The sequence below is a fragment of the Bombus bifarius genome, unplaced genomic scaffold, assembly GCF_011952205.1.
Source record: "Bombus bifarius isolate JDL3187 unplaced genomic scaffold, Bbif_JDL3187 scf7180000009125, whole genome shotgun sequence".
NCBI lineage: Eukaryota > Metazoa > Arthropoda > Insecta > Hymenoptera > Apidae > Bombus > Bombus bifarius.
In genome coordinates this window covers 1,651,171-1,670,637 of record NW_022884914.1, presented here as the reverse complement: position 1 = coordinate 1,670,637, position 19,467 = coordinate 1,651,171, and the positions used below count along the sequence as shown (strand labels likewise).

The window sequence follows — 19,467 nt, the reverse complement described above, 5'->3', positions numbered from 1 at the left end:
ATATTCATATGTTTATTTATAAGAAAAGATGATTTCATATGATAAAGAATTATTATTTTCTTATCTGCATATTTACAATTTAAACAATCAGTCTGACGTAATATTCATTGCGTTCTAATTACTGTTAGGTATTTTATTTTATTTACTATACATAGTCTTCGCTTATCGATTTAGGGCGGACTTCCGGTTTTACATTTTTCTCTTATTTCTTATATGAAAGTAACTCTCACACTCTCCCTCTCTTCGCTTATACCATATGCATTCACTCTACAGACTATTGTTATACTTAATTGTAATAACAAATATACAAATACTTTGTGAGACATGTCCTACACAGAATGTTCGGCTACAGGTGTCAGGAAAATTAAAGGTAACTCTTAAAGTCTAAATAAGATGAAAATCAAGAATAAAAAAATTGTGTTTTCGGCTTTGTTTTTTAGTTATTGACAATTAAAAATCGGCTACAATATCCCTGCACGCGAGCAAACCTCCTTACACGAACGAAAGGAAATCAGCCTAAGCAGTGGGGCACATAGGCAGCAGCTTACCTCGTACAAGTCATAGTGAAGAAGACTACGATATCCAGAGACGTAAACGACCCTGTGCGACGTTTTGCAAAAGAAATGGTAAATTGAACATTAAACTTGCTTATTCGAATCCAATTACAGAAGTTGGCAAAGTTAATATTGAAATTAAAAGATTTTTTCTGGTATGTTAGAGATTTAATAACTAGTATATACCTTTATATTATATATGAAATAATTATAACAGCTATAAGATAACTGTGACAACTATACGAGTCATGACAAAGAAATTATGCATTACATAACTGAAATATCATTTAGATCACATTTCTATCGATTTATCTTCTACCACGACTTGAAAAGCGGTTAAGGTGGAGAAGACATTGGAGAGATACTGAACTAGTATGAACTTACTATTCGTATAGTATCCTCGATTAGTCGCATTTGATATTCAAACATAGACATGGCTTACCGAACAATAATAACCCAAAGAAAGCTCTTGTAATACACAGGTGACCGAAAGAACTACTGGTTTTTGATTATATCGATATATCAATACAGTCAGTGGGTACTTTTGCATTTGCAATCACTTTTCACACCATTTTTCATCATGTGCACTTTGTGAAATGTTTATACTGTAGAAATTATGAAGAGGAAAAATTAAAAAGACTATGCTTAACCAAATGTGATTTATAAGTTTAGTATGATGTATCATATCCTCCATGAGATCAGCTGGCCACGCGTACATGTAAATTTGCATGAGCACAGAGTGTATGTAATTGGAAGCTGTACTCTCTCTATGTTATACACAAACTTACCGCAATCATTGTAATTCCACATATAGTCAGAACTAACGTGCCTATCGTAATAGCATATAATATCAAATAGCGTAAATAACTAATCACTTCTTTTGCGTATCTAAGAAAAAGAAAAATCATTTATAAACTATTAAATGTCATTAATTCATACGTTCATCTAAAAAATAAAAAACCATATATACTATTTAATTCATATATTATAAAATATTGCCTTTACCTTCTTAACAGTAACCTCTTAACAGTATTTACTTTTTCATACGCACACGATATCTATGTATATTAGAACAGTTCTGGAATTTCACGGCGAAACATTCAAATCTCGCCGCGGTAAACCAAAGTAAAAACGCTGTAAATAAACTTAATGCACATTAGTACTTCGTCGACTACACGCTACGATCCGTTGCTGAAACGTACATCTTTTGATATCAAACAATAAAAACAAATGAATAAGCTTGAAAAATACTTAAAATACAAATTAAAGACACGAATTTAATAACTCACTTTTTGATCAATTTGCGACATTTAGTTAGTCAAATAAATTAAAGCAACGTTATTAAAAAATAATATGGAGACAAAGAGAAGAGAAGGTATGTCATTTAAATAATTATTTCTCAAATATTTTATTTAAATAATACCCAAGCTTTGATTATTAGTAGGAACTTGGTATTAGTAGGAAAACCCGTAGAATATAAAAGGTAACATATGCGTTATAGTATATAGAATATCATACATACCTTTATTCGTGATTTAATTCTTAATCACAGTAAAAATATAAATCCGCAAAAATCATGGTATACCCACGATCATAATTATTGGTTGCATTACATAACTGGAGCGTGCGACATTAGACAGATACAATAGAAAATTATTACGAACCGATGTCAATATTCATATAGCAAAACTAAAAGTTCTTTGAAAAACTAAAATTGCATATGTGCAATAAATTACATATTCGGTTTCTCTGACAACGACTGTTATTCGCAATACGAAAAACTATTCGAACGAAGAACGAACCGTTACTCTAAACATCCAGGAAATCTGTCAATACGAGTTTCCTTTGAGACAAGCCTACATTTGTCGCGATATTATCGTTGTAGGGGATGGATATTTCATGGAATAAGCGTATTTAGCAGCATTCCTCCGTCTATTAATTATAACCGATACAACAAAAGAAAAGAACAGTAATCAAACGTAAAGAAACTATAAACAGAACAATTCGTACGATACCCAGATTTCCCTACCCTACCCTAAGAGGTTCCACTTTAGAGGTATAAATATTGTCATCGATACAACTAGTTATGGAACTCCACACAACTATCATTTTGTGATTTCTAATCTCGACTATTAGCCATTTATGACACATATTTCCACAGTTATCTATCTCCAGACAACTATCATTTTGTGATTTCTAATCTCGACTATCAGCTATTTCTGACACATTTATTCTGGCTCGTCTTGTACCATAGCACGCAAACCGGTACAGAAGGACAGGGCGTTGGACATAAACTGCAATCATATCAATTCGTTATTTACTTATATATTATTCTTAATTAAGCTGTTAACCAGGAAAAGCGTGCTAACTTGTTACAACTTGAGGATAGCAGTCTTTTTACTTAAAAGTCCTCTATATTCTTACGAATCATTTTATTTATGTTATTAATGAATTGCAAGCACTAAAGTCGACCAAAATGATTTTTTTGTGCTAACCTAAATTTCCATGGACACAGAAGTTGCTCATTAAAAGGTTAACAGATTAATTCATTCGTTGTTTGACTACCGACGTTTATATACTTGTACCAGGTACAAGAATGCAAATGATATATAAAAAAGAATGTAAAATCATATATACCAAAAATGTCTTACCGAACAAAAAAAACGCAAGGTAAGCTCTGGCATTAAACAACCGACACTAAGTGTTACTGGCTTCTGATAAACCAATACGTTCAGTATATACTTCCGCATTTCTAAAGACTGTTCATACCATTTCATATCATATGCACTTCTCGAAGCGTTTTCGCTCTAGAAATTATATAGTATTAATCATACGTAATTAATTATGCTTAAGATAATTTTATCTATGTAAACAATTACGCATAAACACGACTCACTATATCCTGTACTAAATCAGCTGGCCACGCATACATGTAGACGTGCATGAGAGAGAATGAACTGTGACTCACGAATTCCATCCTCGTAATTGTTGGAGTATCCTGTTCACAAATTGCATCATCGATTCATTATGTACTGTCCGCAAAACACCACATATTATACTTACTATAACTAATATAATTCCCAATCCTGTCACGAAAAATGTTGCTAATGACAAAAAATAAAATACCATGAAGCGAAAACAGCCGACCACCTCTTCTGCGTATCTAGAAATACAATCACTTATAATAAATACAAATACATACAATTTAAATCGTACATTGTAATATGTTATCTGTACCTCCTTAAATATAATTGTTTTTTAATACAATAGATCAACATAGAAATATTTGTAGTCGCCTCGAATTCCACAGCCAAACATTCGAACCTTGCGGCTGTGAACCACAGTAAAAGCGCACCAAATACGCACATGCATACATGTGCAGCGCATGTGATAAAAAGGATAATGTAATGTAGGTTGATGACAAGGCTTACTGCCGTATAATTAATTGGAAACGGATATTCTATACTCAATGGAAGTGCAGACGACAGGAATAAAGTTCCAAGCATAAAACAGAGTGCAGCTATATATAGAATGACTACATAACTGCCGTAAAGAATGTTGCATTTCGCAATATACGCGTCGAAAATCTTTCTTTCGTACTGCTTTGCCTCGTTAATACATTTCATCATTTCCCGAATTATACGCTGTAATAGATGTTACAGAGTAATGTTCGTTACAGGAATTAAATTCATAGAGAACGCGAGGAGAGACTTACTTGCAAAGAGTCGCGCTTCTTCCAGCATATGAAAGTCTGAAGAATAAGTTGCGCGGTATATATCACCTGGAAGATACATCTAAAAAGAGCAGTCATATTATCGAGGTTTAAGAAAAACGAATATATCGAAGTCACGAGCATCAGAAAGGCGTTGACAACGGCACTGATTTGTAAAATTCTAAAACCAAGGACTCGACTTCTGCTACTGTCATCGGAAAGCGGCCAACAAAAGCTCAAAGCTACGCTGAACCAAGTAAAGCGAATTACCCCCTCAGGTGTTATTTGTTTCGACATAATCTCAACAAAACCATTCGCCTTGTGAATCGAACTAAACACATTTTAATTCGCGCAATAGGGAGAAACGTCCAGGTTCTTGGGAGCCAGGAAATTATTACTTTCCCTTGAACATAACTACGTAATTACAGTTTTACCGTTATAAAATTGTCTTGTATGCAACAGCAAATCAATAAATGATATGTATAATACGTAGGAATAACACGTGGGATAGAGAGACCCATCGGGACGTATTTCTTCTACTGCTAAATGACTCGACAGTAATAATTATCGATTCCATTATACATTGGCGCGATATGCGTTATTAGACAGCTGCAGAAGGAAGCTATTTCGCAACAAGTTTAGTATTCATAAAACTAAGTTGTAGTAATATGTGCTTTTACGAAATATCGGCACGTTACAGATTATTAGACAAGTGCAAAGGGAAGTTCTAACACGCAAGGTGCAATAGCGAATTCTTATAGAAAAACCTCTTTGAACGTGCAAAACTGCATATGTGCATTAAGTTCAGTATCTCACGCGACAGTTTACTTGTGATATAAAATGGTACGAGTAAAACGAAAACCGTAGCGTTGATCTAAGATCCTAGAAGCTGTATCGATCTGTGTTCGTTTAATAATAAGTCTGAATTAATTTCTGTAATATCGTTGAGAAAAATCCATGTTTTCGGATGACGGTTATATCCTACACGAGAAAATATAGATTCTATCTGTTAATCAGCATCGGTGACAAAAAATAATTGATAATCAATAACCATAGCAGGGGCAATTGTTACTTCACCAAAATCCATAACGTAACATACATTCATACATTCTAAAAAATACATTTATTACAAATTTATTACAAATGTACATACATTCTAAAAAAATTAAAGTTGTAATATATACCTGTTTTCATTGAAGTAACAAGTTACGAACTTCATTCGTGATTATTTATCATGTCTAATCTCGACTATTGTGTCTTCGGAACACATTTATTGTGGCTCATTTTGCATCATGGCATATAATCCTTACGCTTCATGAATCGAACTAAATACGTTTTTATTTGCGCAATAGGGAAGTATATCCGGATTCTAAGGAACTAAGAAGTTATTACTTTCTTTTGAACGGAATTACTTAATCACCGTGTTATATTGCTGCTTGCGACCTAAATCGCTCCAGCTTTGTTGGTGTTTGCACGTATCATGCAAGTCGAAGGACCATCCTCGTCCGAGAAAAAGAAAGCACTGTATGCGGTTGACTATTTAATAGAACTATTTACAGAATACTGGGAGCTGTCCAGCAATCCTGCCTAATATTGCGCGTAACTATTTTGTATAATCTATCTTTTCTATCTATATAGAATATCTAACAAAGTTCAACCGTCCGAGTCGTTCTAACTGCTTTGAATGTTCCATAGGTCTTAACGACAAAAAGACGGGAAAAATGACCTTTGGCTTCTACTCCACAGCCAATTTCAGGGCTGTATTTGCTCACTGAGCATCGTTACGACTACATGTACGTTTACAGCGGAAACAACCCTTGGCCATGAGGGCTGAGTTGCTGCAAACGCACGTGAATCGCGGGTACTCGGAGACTCGATGACTAAAGGTCGAGAGTCTATAACATTAATAAAGAAATCTCGACGATAACCTTGCTGACTTCTACCTACAGTTCATGCTTGCCATAACTCACAGTTTCATCGTTGTACAATTTTCCTATATGCAAGAGTAAATCAATAAATTATACTACGCATAATACGTGGAAATAACACATGGCATAGAGACTTCTTGAAACGTATTTCTTTCGCTGCTAAATGACTCGACGGTAACAATTATTAGCTTCATCATGCACGAACGCGTAACACGCTATTAGACTGCACTAAAAGGAAGCATTTACGCTCAATATTTATGTAGCAAGACCCTTGAAAATGTAAGATTGCATATATGCACGAAGTCACTTATTCGAGGTCTCATGCAACAAGAGACTCACAACAAAAAAAGGGATAAATAGAACAAAAAACCAAGTGTTAATATGAATCCCTAGAACGTGTGTCAGCCCGTGTTTCTTTGACGATCGGACTAAATGAGTTTCTATGATATGATTGTGAAAATTGTTTATTTTGTAATTATGATTGCGACTAATACGAAAATATTTGAAGCGTTCATCTGTGTGATCCTTATTACCTATGAAACAGATAGTTGATAACCGACAGCCATGCCACAAGTAATTACTACTGCCAACAAAAACTATACCATAAGTAACATAACTGTTGTAGTATCCAAAATTATACCATACCGACGATGTATACTCGTTCGCCCACGTTCTATAACGTAAAAAAGTTTACAGATTTAATTCACATTTATTTTCATTTCTACACCTAGTTATGAACTTCACAGAAGGAAAGTGCGTTAGATATAAACTGAAATGATATTAACTCGTTATTTATGTATTATTCTTAATTAACCTGTTAATCAGGGAAGGCTAGTTAGTGTGTCACTCAAATTGATAATCCCGTGACATAATATTTTCATTTGGGAATTTTCGAACTTTCCTTTCCGTTAGATTTTAATTAATTATCCCGCAATTACATTTTCAAGGTACAAAACTGAACGAAATGAAATAAATTTGACTATGGTATTTTCCAATTCCATACTCATAGAAGATTTTTGTTCAGACATGTCCTGGTTATCAGGTTAATTCTTCGTCGTCTAACTGCGGATGTCTAGTAGTCGTTTGTATATTTGAAATACATATATGTATGAGTTATATCTTTATAAACTTTGTCAGCCAGATACAACGAAGCAGAAACCTTCTGACAAATTTAATTATGCCCATATTTCGTGCGCGTTCTAGTTTTTGTCCGTCTGACTACCAATTTTCGTAGAAGCAGAAGAGATCACATTTTGTTTATTCATCGTTAAATTTTATCCTTCTCTTCATTGGTTCTACCTTTATTTCGTTTCTTTCTTTCGTTCATATAAATCAGACTGAAGATTCTATTAGCTAATAATAAGTATCAACATCCACGTGGCAGGACTGAAAAAAGAACTAAGGAAAGGACAAGCTGGGGGCATAGTGGTAGGAGAAAGAAAGGTATGATCACTGACATATGCAGGCGATATTGTGCTGATGGCGGATAGAGAAGAGGAACTAAAGGAAATGCTAAAGAGATTCAAAAAATTTTTTAAACCGAATTGAAACTGAGCACGGAAGAAACCAAGATAGTAGTTTTCGAAAAAAGAAGGAACAAAAGGAGACAAAGAAAATGGAAATGGGGAGAGCAAGAATTAGAAAAAGTGGACGAGATAAGATACCTAAGGTACATACTGCAGAAAAACGACAGTGATAAGAAACACATACAATAATAATACATAATAATACATAATAATACATAATAACTAAATTCGTAGTACCCGTTGTGGGATGTCGTGCCAATATCGAAGCCTTTCAATAGTATTTGATATACATTATAGATAATGTAATTTTCCTGTAATCAATTATGTAAATAATGTGTATAATATAATAAATAATATTATTTATCAATTATAAAGTGCGCAAGGGCGGTCATAAAAGTTAGTTTCAATTATTTATCTCATATAATGCATATATTTCTTAAATATTATTTAATGGGAACATTCAATAATATTCATTACATAATATTTATTGATATAAATTATATATTTCTTCATGAGTTTGAATATATGCGTTGCTTAAATCAAATAACTGTCGATATTTAAATAAAAATTTTAATAAATATAACAAATGAAAATATATATTATACTTTTTAAATATAGGAATTCATTTAACACGTAGTAAAATATATTAAAGAAAATTAATGTGTAATTATTTTCTTTATATCAGTAGCTCGTTTGAATAGTCTGTACTGAAACAGTAAACTACAAAGAACACGAATCAGCTGCGAACTGTCAAATTTTTGTATTGTTACACATTCGTTAACATTTATAACTTGTTTAACTTGAAAATATTAGGGTAAGGAATGGAATCATATGGTTCCTACTTTTATCTTTTAGCATGAAAAGTATTGATAGGTTTTAATATAGAAAATAACGATATACACACAAAAGTAAGGTTAGAAACGCTTGTTTTTGAAAGAACGTTTTTGTAAATATAGGAAACAGGTGATGCACAATGTCTCCTGACCCTACACAAGAACCCATCGAGGAATCATTAAATATACCAAATTTACCTCTTGATAGAGGAATGAATGCATCGGATAGTGAAGATGATGATATAGGAATGGCAGGATATATACCACTATCTCAGGTTCCTACTGACAGTGATCCAATGTTGTATGATGACGAAGTATGTTTATTATTTAATGAAATATTTCATTTATATATAATGAGTACTTATATTACACAATTTCTTAATTTCTTAGGATGATGAATGGATAACTAACGCAGCTGAAACTAATCAAACATTGATATCCCCAATATTGGAATCACAGAATGTATGAATTCTTTTAGATTTAAGGAACAATGTTACTGTATTTGTCTTTTAATATTTTTATTGATAATGTTGTACATTCCTTATAGGACTGTATGTCAGAAACAATAGAAGTTTGGTCATCTCCTCACAATCGATCTAACATAGATATGGATGCAGATAAAATCAATCAAGTGAAATCTATGATGGCATCTTTTACTTTACCAGTTACAGCAATTCCAGAATGGGCAAAAGCTATATCAGAAGAACAATGGAAGGAACAACTTATTGGACGTATTAAAAAAATGCAAAATAGAGAAAAATAAATTTAAATATTTCTTAATTAATTCTTTTATATAAAATTATGTATATAGATTAATACAAATTAAAGCAATCTTCTTTTTCAAGTTATAAACTTGTAATCCATTAATAAATGTTAAATTTCCAAATAAGCAAAGTTAGTGTATACATTTAATTGTATACAGTAGACAAATCTGATATCATGTAAACTGTAACAAATAAAAATATTTATTTTATCTTAATTAAACTTTCACTTAATATATGTTGATATATGTCCTATATAAGAATATTTTGTATTTTATTATAGTCAATGCACTTCACTTTATACCAGCACTAAGTTTTTATTTGTTTGTGATAAATGATTACATGAATATATGGTATGATACTGTTCAACATATGAAATCATGCTTCTGCCCAGTCATACACTGCAAAGAACACACTTGCATTAATGATATCAAATAAAGGTACAATGACACTTATAGTTCGAGATCTACACCGATACTGGCAGCTTTTTTGGGATTTAATTTCAATCGTAAAGTGGCAACATCGTCTTCTATTCTTACCAATTTTCGGAATTTCTGAAAGAAAAATATAATTTAAATTTTGTAAAATTGAGAAATTTTAGAAAAAATTGTATTGTTTAGTTAATAAGATGATTGAAAAAAATGTTTAGTTAATGTACCTCAGAGACAGTTCCAGATGTTGTAAACCAAATATAAATCATATATCCAGGAATACATAACATTGAAGAAAGACCACAAAGCCATCCTAACACGTGACTCCACCATGGATATTCATACGTAAGATATTTTACGGGAACGAATTTAATTATGTTAAAAGCAAAAACGCCCTAATTTGAAAGTTTATTTTAATTAGACATGATCAGAAATGTAAATTAACAATTATATGTATATGTATAACAATGGAAGTTGTTATTTTACCACACAAACAGCAGGAGTAGTGAAGGTCCAACATATTTTCCACCAGTAACATGGATAATAACCAATCATATCACGAATTCCATCGTAGAAACGATTTACACCGAATGCCCACGAGACGGCAATGCATTCAAAGAATATTAAAAACAGGAGGCAAAATCCACTAATGGCATACGAATCCAAGAGTTGAAAGACATACATTCCTCCCTGAAAGGATTATGAAAATACTCTTTTCTGTGATTGATTTATATACAATGATAAAATTTAATTTTTGTTAATTACTCACTTCAGTAACGCAAGAAAGACCAATAAGATACGAGATAAAACAGACGATTGCTATGAATAATTCTTTTCTTTTTCTGAGAAGACGCGGCCATTCATCTACCGCGGCTGTTATAAAGCCTTCAACTGTACAAAACTGTAAAACGTGATAATCGATTATTTCATTTTCGTCACATTAAAATATTTTAAATTACCTGACTGTCCAAGCCAATAAGGATAAGCATAAAAAAGAATAAACAAGACCAAATTGATGATCCTGGTAATTCTAGAACTGCGGAAGGATAAACCAGAAAAGCTAAACCTGGGCCTAATTAAAACATTTAAAAAATATAAGATATTAGCACCAACAACAGATATTAAAAACAGTTTAATTTAATATTAATTATCATAATTACCAGAAGCTGCCACGTCCGCCACAGGTTTTTGTTGTTCGTGAGCCATGAAACCAACAACAGAAAATATAACAATACCACTAAGCATACTAGTACATGAATTCACTGTACAAACAATTAACGCATCCCTAAAATAAATGCAATATTTTATGTGACAACACATAAACAAACGCGATATTAGTTGAATTAAATGTAATTAAAATTATTTGAAAGAAATATATTACGTTTAAATAAAACGTAAGTTACTCACTTATAAACATTATTATTAAATTTATTGTAACTTCCAAGAGCAACCAATGCACCTAGACCCAACGCATAAGAAAAAAATATTTGAGTCACCGCATCTATCCATACCTATAAACATTTATTAAATTACTGACAGAAAAGGAAATAAAAGTAACAAGATTCTAATACCTCGGGATCACTGAGTTTTGAAAGATTTGGCGTTGCATAATATTTTAAGCCTTCTATTGCCCCTGGTAGGCTTAATCCCCTGACCAATAAAACTGCTAACAATGCATATGGAAATAATGATGTAAAGTACACAACCTATACAAAAATTAATATCGATTATAAGTCAATTTTACTTATAAATGATAAATAATTATGGAATCTTACTTTTCCAGTCCACTTCACACCTTTCCAAATACAAAAATAACACATGATCCACACGATAGCCAATGTACCTGCTAGTTCCCATCTTATTGAACCTATGTTTTCTATACCATCAGAAATTTGAAGAGTACGCCTCCTTTTTAGAATAAAAATGATATATACGAGTATAGAACAAGAACTACAGTAGGTAGTTCTTCTTGTGTCATACAAACTTACTCCCAAAATTCTTTCACTGGATCGTTCAGTAAAGTGTGGCTTAAATTACCAATCGAAGTAGAACATATCGTATCTTCTTCTTCGGGCCAACATAACGCCTCTAAACGTTCTGAAGATGTGAGACAGTAACGTGTATTCCAAGGATTGCCGCATGTTCTCCATGGCACATCTATGTACATATTTAACTAATATTTAAAAAATTCTATTTGTTGTGCAACCGTATTAACATTATGTATGTTATTTTCGTACCAATTCGTAAAGAAACCAAAAAGTAAAAAAGTGCCCATGCCAATATAATGATATAGTATACGTTAGTCCAACAGGAAAGTACACAAGTGGCGTATCCAATGCCTGTTTGTAAAAATATTTAACGGTGAAGTAGTAGCGAAATGTTTAAGCGGGTATAATTAGAAATATAAACCTTTGAAAATCGGAGCTATCTTAAAGACACCTAATCCTCCTATAGTCATCATCTGTCCTAATGATAACTCCATTAGGAACATGGGTACTCCGGCAAGTGCAAGAGCGATAAAATAGGGAACCATAAAAGCACCACCGCCATTTTTATAGCAGAGGTAAGGAAATCGCCATAAATTTCCTAATCCTATGGCCAATCCTACTACGGATAGGATAAATTCGATCTTAAAACAAACAGACAAAAACAATTCCACATTAATAATTGATTGTCAGCCATGATATAGATATCTGCATGTCTTTTTTGTTATACAAGTTTTGCTGTTATAATTCATATAAATGCTTTTTATATGTTCACCTTACTGTTCCACATTCCTCGATCCGGCAATATTTTGGTTTCTTTAAAAGCCGAAGATTGCAAGCATTGAATCGCCTCAAAACGAAAATCTTGCTCTTTACCGCCATTTGAGACTCTTAAGGGTGGTTCAGCAAACAGAGCTTTTAATTCTTGAACAGGATTCACTGGCCTACATGGCAGAGGACTAGTGGACCTATCTACCTTGGGTACCTTAGAAGACCCGCTCGAAGGCATTATTTTCTGTCCGAAATACTAAATCGATCGAATTCACCTCATCCTATTAATTCTTGTTTTAACCTGTAAACAAATATGAATTTCTAAAGAAACCTCTGATAATTGGCCTTCTGAAATTCTTGAATATTTAGAACACTGAATGTCCAATCTACAGCCATTTAAACGTTCAGATCTTGGGTTTTTCTTTAAAATTCGAAAGATTAATGTCGTTTAATTTATGTACACTTTTCATATGTCTAATTAAAAAGAACGTGAACGCTAAATAAATTGTAATATGCAGCAAGTGAAAGATAACGCGATCATTTCTGAAGAACTTTGAATATTCAGCAGTCATCGTAGTTACGTGAGATACTTCTACACAAGGGTCTTGATGATGATGGATGACAGACAACGAGCCACTTCCGGGAATCACGTTTGTCAAACGTTGTTCCCATCGAACAACCTTGTCCTATTTTAGATTAATCATCGGTGAAAGAAACGATGTCATCGGAGATCATCACGTGGAACAACGAACTATGCGATCGGCGGACGTCTCGTCACAATAAAATTCATCCCGATTTAAACTTTCAATTTGCCATGTAGGAGGTAGAAAATTATTCATTAGCAATTCTGTCGTTCCATTTCAAGTACCTACTCAATCCACACTTGGTGAATTATCATAGTTACAACTGAGAAACATATAAGATTCGTCCAACTTCCAGTTGTAAACAAACTGCTGTATCGACAATCATTAACGAATTATTCATGGGTGCAATGTCCTTTTAATGATACCATCCTCGGTATAAAACAATTTACAACTTCTACACTTCAATTGTGTAATAAGCTCAATTGTATAGTGACTGACTTGAATGAATGAAGATAAATTAATCTTTAGGATATTTTCAGCCAATGTTACTGTCACCCTCAACGATTATGTCAATATACAAATAAACCAATAAACGTTAACGTAATACAATTTACGATATAAACAAAAATAGCAAAAATAATATTTAAAAAATGTGAAATATGAAATAAATTATTTTTATTAGAAGATAAAATCCTGCTGATCATATTTTTTTATTGAGGCATCTCTTATACTCTTCCAATAACTATATAAACTACGTTTTACGTATAATAATGAGAAAGAAGATACAACAAGAAGAATCAAAATATGAGAAAATCACTCAAATCGAGAAACACATAACGTAATGTCAAATAGACATAATACACATAAAATGTTATGGACATAACCACTGACTACTTAAGTAGTATCTGACAGTCTATCGACAGTCATGTCTCACGGGAAAGGATACTCCTCTTTTGCAATACCGTTTAAACAATGTACGTACGTGCACAATTTCACGAGTAGATATGAACTGAGATTTTCACTGGACTTATATATCGATAACAGCCGTGAAACGTCGTAGGCGAAAGAAAATTGATGAAGCGTGTCGTATGTCGGCCCGTGTCGTTACGTTCACAAATCGCGCTTACGTACGATGAGTGTTGAGATTTCTACTGTGCCCTACAGATCTACCCCACAATGGCGTTCAGTCCCCCAAGCACCAACACACCTTCGTTTCATTCAACAAATTAGTGCCACAGTGTCACTCTATATTTAGGTGCACTATGTGAATGGTGAGAGAGCCCCGGAGTTCGCTAATAACTGATTGACCACACCGATGGCCGCGAATTGCTCCCTTCTTTCAAGAGTACATTTAGAATGCACTGAACTACACTTGATCTTGACTTCATAGTACATACATCATCAACTTATTCTAAAGTAAAATACAGTTGGGTACCGATTTCATTAGTAAACGATCTATTATAGATCTGTTCATATATGATCCAATAGATTTGTCGATAAGCATTAGAATATCTGCAGTTAAAAAAAAAGAGAAATAGTCGATATATCATACTGTTTTAAGGCATGAAGGAAAAACAGGTAAAAATGAAAGCATGATAAAGGTAAAGAATAAATTAAAGTATTATAAAAAAAATAATACAATGGTGGTTTAATAAGAATGATATCAAGGAGTACTAGGAATTATATCGAAATATTAGAATAATGGAAAACGGAAATGAGTTGTGAAAGAATAATAGCCGGAAACATTTTGTAAACTCTCTCTTCCGGTTAATTGCTACAATTTCACGAGTACAAAATAAATGTTTGTTTAGTTAAAATTGAAGGAGACAAAGATTGTACAAATAACATTCAAGATAATAGCAATACAATGTGTTCAACGCGAAAATTATTTTATTAAACAAATTTTCGGATACTTTTTACCTAGGTATAGTATTTATTTTTTTATATATACAACAATGTTTTTATCTTATAAAAGTATTATAGATATAACTCATTAGTATATGGAATATAGAACAGTATAATTAACTCATATATAATCATTTCATTAAATAATAAAATTTTAATTATCTGTCATCCATCGTATGTCTACATAAATAACATATTATTTTGTGTCTACTATTCTCAAATTGTTTTATTAATTATAAAAGATATATTACATATATACTTGTAAATTTTACCTGCAGAAAATATCTACAATTTCAATACATAAAGACTAAAATAATTTCTTATTAAAATTCTTATTAATTATTATTTGAATTCCTATTAGTTACTTATTCCTTTAAAATAATAATTAAAAAGGATAATTTAATGGTTTTTATATATAATAATAGAAAAACGCATATTCGTTTAAATATTATGTAAAATTTAATTGATTTATAGCAGCCTAAGAACCTTTAAATTTTCATACTTAAACTGCCAAACTACGATGTTATGTCACGTGACGACAATCTTTACTTCCGATTCGCGCCAAAAGCCGGTAGGACGACAGCATAAACTAATCCAACTACTTTACAGGACAAGTAGTTTAATAATTATTTCCATCTCTTAATCGTAAACTAATTGTGATCTTAAAATGGTTGGAAAAGGAAAGATGTATGTGATAAAACGCGGTATGTTATAAACTTTATTATTCTGATATTATGTCGAGTAATCTTAATGTAATCCTATTACGAATCTTATTATTATAACACTAATCAGTTTTTGTAATTATTAGATGGACGTAAAGAAGATGTTCATTTTGACAAAATAACATCCAGGATTCAAAAGTTATGCTACAATTTAGATATGGATTATGTGGATCCTGTAAGTTTACTTATTTTCAGATTATTTATTACTTAATTATTTATTTTTTAATATTCTATATCTTTTTCATAGTCTGCAATTACTTTCCGTGTTATCAGTGGTTTATATTCAGGTGTAACCACCGTTGAATTAGACAATCTTGCAGCTGAAACTGCTGCAACTATGACTACTAAACATCCAGATTATGCGATATTAGCTGCAAGAATTGCAATATCTAATCTTCATAAAGAAACAAAGAAAAGTTTTAGTGGTAAGATAAGAAATATGTTCAATTCAGTTCTTTATTTCTAATTTAGAAATTCAATGTTTCGTTTTTATTTGAATCTTCCCTTTCCATTTATAGAAGTAATACATAACTTATATAATGTAAAGGAACATTATACAAATGAAGTTAGGCCTGTTATTAGTGAGAAATATTACAATATCATACAAAATAATGCAAATAAGTTAAATTCTGCAATAATTTATGATAGAGACTTTAGTTATAATTACTTTGGTTTTAAGACACTTGAAAGAAGTTATTTATTAAAAATACAAGGGAAAGTTGTTGAAAGACCACAACACATGTTAATGAGAGTTGCAGTTGCCATTCATGGTGAAGATATTGATAAAGCTATAGAAACTTACAATTTTTTATCAGAACGTTATTTTACACATGCATCTCCATCGCTTTTTTTTGCCTGTACTAGGCAACAGCAAATGTCTAGGTATGTTTATCAAGATTAAAATAAAATGTACTTATCCATTCCAATGTAATAATCTAGTGATTATATTTTTCAGTTGTTTTTTACTAACAATGAGTGATGATAGCATAGATGGAATTTATGATACATTAAAAAGATGTGCACTTATTAGCAAATCAGCTGGTGGTATTGGACTTAATGTACATTGTATTCGAGCAAGAGGCACACCAATAGCTGGTACACTTGGTGTATCTAATGGTTTAATTCCAATGCTCAGAGTATACAATAATACAGCTCGATATGTTGATCAAGGAGGAAATAAAAGACCAGGAGCATTTGCTATATATTTAGAACCATGGCATGCAGATATCTTTGAATTTTTAGATCTTAAAAAGAATATTGGTAAGCTACATGTTTGTCTCTGTATTTTGGAATATTTTGATTACCTATTTTAATATTCTTATACTTAACATTTTATATCTAATAATAATTGACAGGTAAAGAAGAAAATAGAGCAAGAGAATTATTCTATGCTTTATGGATACCTGATCTTTTTATGAAACGAGTTTTGGATAATGGTGTATGGTCTTTAATGTGTCCACATGAATCTCCTGGTCTACCTGATGTTTGGGGCGATGAATTTGAAGCTCTCTATACACGGTAAATTAAATTAAATTATATATATTGATGATACATAGTAAAATATATCGACAGTGTTGAACATTTTTTTAAATAAATACATATTATTTTTAGATATGAGAATGAGAAAAGATATAAACGTCAGATTCAAGCGAGAAATTTATGGACAGCTATTCTTGTTTCTCAAGTTGAAACAGGAACTCCTTACATGCTTTATAAAGATCATTGTAATCGTAAATCAAATCATCAAAATTTAGGGACAATCAAAAGCAGTAATTTGTGTACAGAAATCGTACAATATTCCAGTCCAGATGAAATCGCTGTATGCAATTTAGCTTCAATCGCAGTGAACATGTTTGTAAACTCCAGTAATCAGACATTTGATTTTGAAAAACTGCGAAAAGTAACAAAAATTGTTACTTGTAATTTAGACAAAATTATCGATGTGAATTATTATCCGGTTCATGAAGCAAAAACATCAAATTTTAAACATAGGCCTATAGGTATATAGATATTTTTATGTGAAATATCAAGTATACAATATTCATATAGTTTTAATATTTTTTAATATTTGTCATATTTATTTTAGGGATTGGAATTCAGGGTCTTGCAGACGCATTCCTTTTAATGCGATATCCGTTTGAAAGTGAGGAAGCACAAAAACTTAATATCCAAATATTTGAGACACTATATTATGGTGCATTAGAGGCTAGTTGCGAACTTGCTGCAGAGAAAGGTACATATGAAACCTATGAAGGTAGTCCAGTTAGCAAAGGAGTAAGTAAATCATACGTAAAAATATTTTACTTTAATGATTAATTTATCATAATAGCATTAGTATATCACAATATATATGCTAATTATTTAGGTACTTTCAGATTTTACAATATGATATGTGGAATGTTACTCCAACTAATTTATGGAACTGGACAATTCTGAAAGAAAAAATTGCTAAACATGGAGTTAGAAATTCTTTATTAATCGCCCCTATGCCAACGGCATCTACTGCACAAATCTTAGGAAATAATGAATCTATAGAACCATATACCAGTAATATTTATGCAAGAAGAGTTTTGTCTGGAGAGTTTCAAGTCGTAAATCCTCATTTATTACGAGATCTGACTGAAAGAGATCTTTGGGATGAGGATATGAAAAATGAAATTATAGCAAATAATGGTTCTGTACAGGTAGGTTTATATAAATAACCTCAATAATCAGGATCTGACGTCCTGATTAACTAGAATTTTAATTATCCGAATCTCGGTGTTCCAGCACAGATGCCATACGCGATACAGTAGTGCTATACCTTTAATTTAACTAAATTCAGAATCAAATAGTTCCTTCTTTCGAACAGACCCTTCTTTACAATATTATTATAATAGATTTGTTTTGTTATAGAATATCGAACGTATACCAAATGATTTAAAAATGCTTTATAAAACCGTTTGGGAAATACCACAGAAGGTAATATTAAAAATGGCAGCAGATCGTGGTGCATTTATAGATCAGTCACAGTCAATGAATGTTCATATGGCTAAACCAACAACAGAAAAACTGACTTCAATGCATTTTTATGGCTGGAAGATGGCAAGTACTCTTAATTTAATCCTTATAATTCAAAATTTTATATAATTATTTTAATGAAACTTATTTAAATATACAAAAACACCTTGCAGGGTTTAAAGACTGGTATGTATTATTTAAGAACGAAACCAGCAGTAAATGCCCTACAATTCACGGTTGATAAGTCAAAATTACGAAATACAATCAGTGCTACTTCTAATCAATCTGTTAATTCTGAAAGTAGCAATGAAAGTAACAATGAGGAACTCATAGAAGTATTCGCATGCTCTCGTGAAAATGGAGATGCGTGCATGGCCTGTGGATCATAGAAATAAATGTTTACAATTTTTCAAGTTTTGTATACGGTTATGAGTATTATATATATTTAAGCATATTTTTTGTAATACTATATACTATATAGTTAATACCATATAATTTTGAAAAATTCTAAAATAAAACTATTTGCCCTTGATTTCATGTATTATTCCTTTACATTGTAACATTTAATATTTATTATTTGCACTAAAGGTTTCGAATAAATTAAGATATAAAGATTATAATTTAAAATTCCGCGCGAAACAGGGTAGTCAACTAAATCTAAATAAATGTGGATCACTGTTGTGTTCTTTATATGCTGCTACAGTCAAGTGTTCGAGAACAGCGTCACTACGGTAGTCAAGTGAAATGTCAAAATT

At 31.8% G+C, this 19,467-nt stretch overlaps 4 protein-coding genes across 7 annotated transcripts; 2 read left to right on the top strand and 2 right to left on the bottom strand.

Annotated features, from left to right (window-relative positions):
• Positions 1-2,604: 2,604 nt before the first annotated feature.
• On the bottom strand, positions 2,605-4,763 carry LOC117213716. The gene is made up of 6 exons (XM_033459303.1): positions 4,270-4,763; positions 3,792-4,198; positions 3,618-3,717; positions 3,451-3,552; positions 3,206-3,361; positions 2,605-2,848 (listed from the first exon to the last, which is right to left on the bottom strand). The coding sequence occupies exons 1-6, from the start codon at positions 4,561-4,563 to the stop codon at positions 2,783-2,785; spliced, it is 1,125 nt and encodes a 374-aa protein (XP_033315194.1). The 5' UTR covers positions 4,564-4,763; the 3' UTR covers positions 2,605-2,782.
• A 3,642-nt stretch (positions 4,764-8,405) lies between these two features.
• On the top strand, positions 8,406-9,532 carry LOC117213667 (male-enhanced antigen 1). The gene is made up of 4 exons (XM_033459208.1): positions 8,406-8,534; positions 8,677-8,867; positions 8,944-9,015; positions 9,101-9,532. The coding sequence occupies exons 2-4, from the start codon at positions 8,694-8,696 to the stop codon at positions 9,314-9,316; spliced, it is 462 nt and encodes a 153-aa protein (XP_033315099.1). The 5' UTR covers positions 8,406-8,534; positions 8,677-8,693; the 3' UTR covers positions 9,317-9,532.
• Positions 9,533-9,619: 87 nt separating this feature from the next.
• LOC117213666 (sodium- and chloride-dependent GABA transporter 1-like) lies at positions 9,620-14,411 on the bottom strand. 4 transcript variants are annotated; one of them, XM_033459203.1, is made up of 14 exons: positions 14,068-14,255; positions 12,506-12,802; positions 12,155-12,374; positions 11,983-12,084; positions 11,734-11,902; positions 11,521-11,653; positions 11,317-11,451; positions 11,153-11,256; positions 10,906-11,030; positions 10,705-10,817; positions 10,515-10,646; positions 10,232-10,435; positions 9,973-10,140; positions 9,620-9,868 (listed from the first exon to the last, which is right to left on the bottom strand). In XM_033459203.1, the coding sequence occupies exons 2-14, from the start codon at positions 12,737-12,739 to the stop codon at positions 9,767-9,769; spliced, it is 1,941 nt and encodes a 646-aa protein (XP_033315094.1). In that variant the 5' UTR covers positions 12,740-12,802; positions 14,068-14,255; the 3' UTR covers positions 9,620-9,766. The 4 variants fall into 4 exon arrangements, with proteins under 4 accessions (XP_033315094.1, XP_033315095.1, XP_033315098.1 ...); XM_033459204.1 differs by lacking the exon at positions 14,068-14,255 and adding an exon at positions 14,293-14,411 and having other exon boundaries at positions 9,735-9,868; XM_033459207.1 differs by lacking the exon at positions 14,068-14,255 and adding an exon at positions 13,083-13,698 and having other exon boundaries at positions 9,735-9,868.
• Positions 14,412-15,536: 1,125 nt separating this feature from the next.
• LOC117213680 (ribonucleoside-diphosphate reductase large subunit) lies at positions 15,537-19,116 on the top strand. Its single transcript, XM_033459225.1, has 11 exons — positions 15,537-15,694; positions 15,799-15,887; positions 15,960-16,137; positions 16,231-16,594; positions 16,668-16,972; positions 17,068-17,230; positions 17,324-17,712; positions 17,799-17,986; positions 18,088-18,396; positions 18,608-18,796; positions 18,886-19,116. Exons 1-11 carry the CDS (start codon positions 15,658-15,660, stop codon positions 19,099-19,101), a joined length of 2,427 nt encoding a protein of 808 aa, XP_033315116.1. The 5' UTR covers positions 15,537-15,657; the 3' UTR covers positions 19,102-19,116.
• The last annotated feature ends 351 nt before the right edge of the window (positions 19,117-19,467 follow it).

Bases quoted from the DNA above. Each gene is read 5' to 3' on its own strand.
- LOC117213716 (XM_033459303.1), bottom strand. From the start codon at position 4,563: ATGTCGAAACAAATAACACCTGAGGGGGTAATTCGCTTTACTTGGTTC. The intron at 3,718-3,791 runs GTACAGATAACA...TTGTATTTCTAG, and splicing joins AAACAATTATATTTAAGGAG to ATACGCAGAAGAGGTGGTCG. The intron at 3,362-3,450 runs GTGAGTCGTGTT...TATAATTTCTAG, and splicing joins CTGATTTAGTACAGGATATA to AGCGAAAACGCTTCGAGAAG.
- LOC117213667 (XM_033459208.1), top strand. From the start codon at position 8,694: ATGTCTCCTGACCCTACACAAGAACCCATCGAGGAATCATTAAATATA. The intron at 8,868-8,943 runs GTATGTTTATTA...TTAATTTCTTAG, and splicing joins CAATGTTGTATGATGACGAA to GATGATGAATGGATAACTAA. The intron at 9,016-9,100 runs GTATGAATTCTT...CATTCCTTATAG, and splicing joins CAATATTGGAATCACAGAAT to GACTGTATGTCAGAAACAAT.
- LOC117213666 (XM_033459204.1), bottom strand. From the start codon at position 12,739: ATGCCTTCGAGCGGGTCTTCTAAGGTACCCAAGGTAGATAGGTCCACT. The intron at 12,375-12,505 runs GTGAACATATAA...GTTTGTTTTAAG, and splicing joins GAGGAATGTGGAACAGTAAG to ATCGAATTTATCCTATCCGT. The intron at 10,818-10,905 runs GTAATTATGATA...TGTTTTAATTAG, and splicing joins GGCGGACGTGGCAGCTTCTG to GCCCAGGTTTAGCTTTTCTG.
- LOC117213680 (XM_033459225.1), top strand. From the start codon at position 15,658: ATGGTTGGAAAAGGAAAGATGTATGTGATAAAACGCG. The intron at 16,138-16,230 runs GTAAGATAAGAA...TTCCATTTATAG, and splicing joins AACAAAGAAAAGTTTTAGTG to AAGTAATACATAACTTATAT. The intron at 18,797-18,885 runs GCAAGTACTCTT...AACACCTTGCAG, and splicing joins ATTTTTATGGCTGGAAGATG to GGTTTAAAGACTGGTATGTA.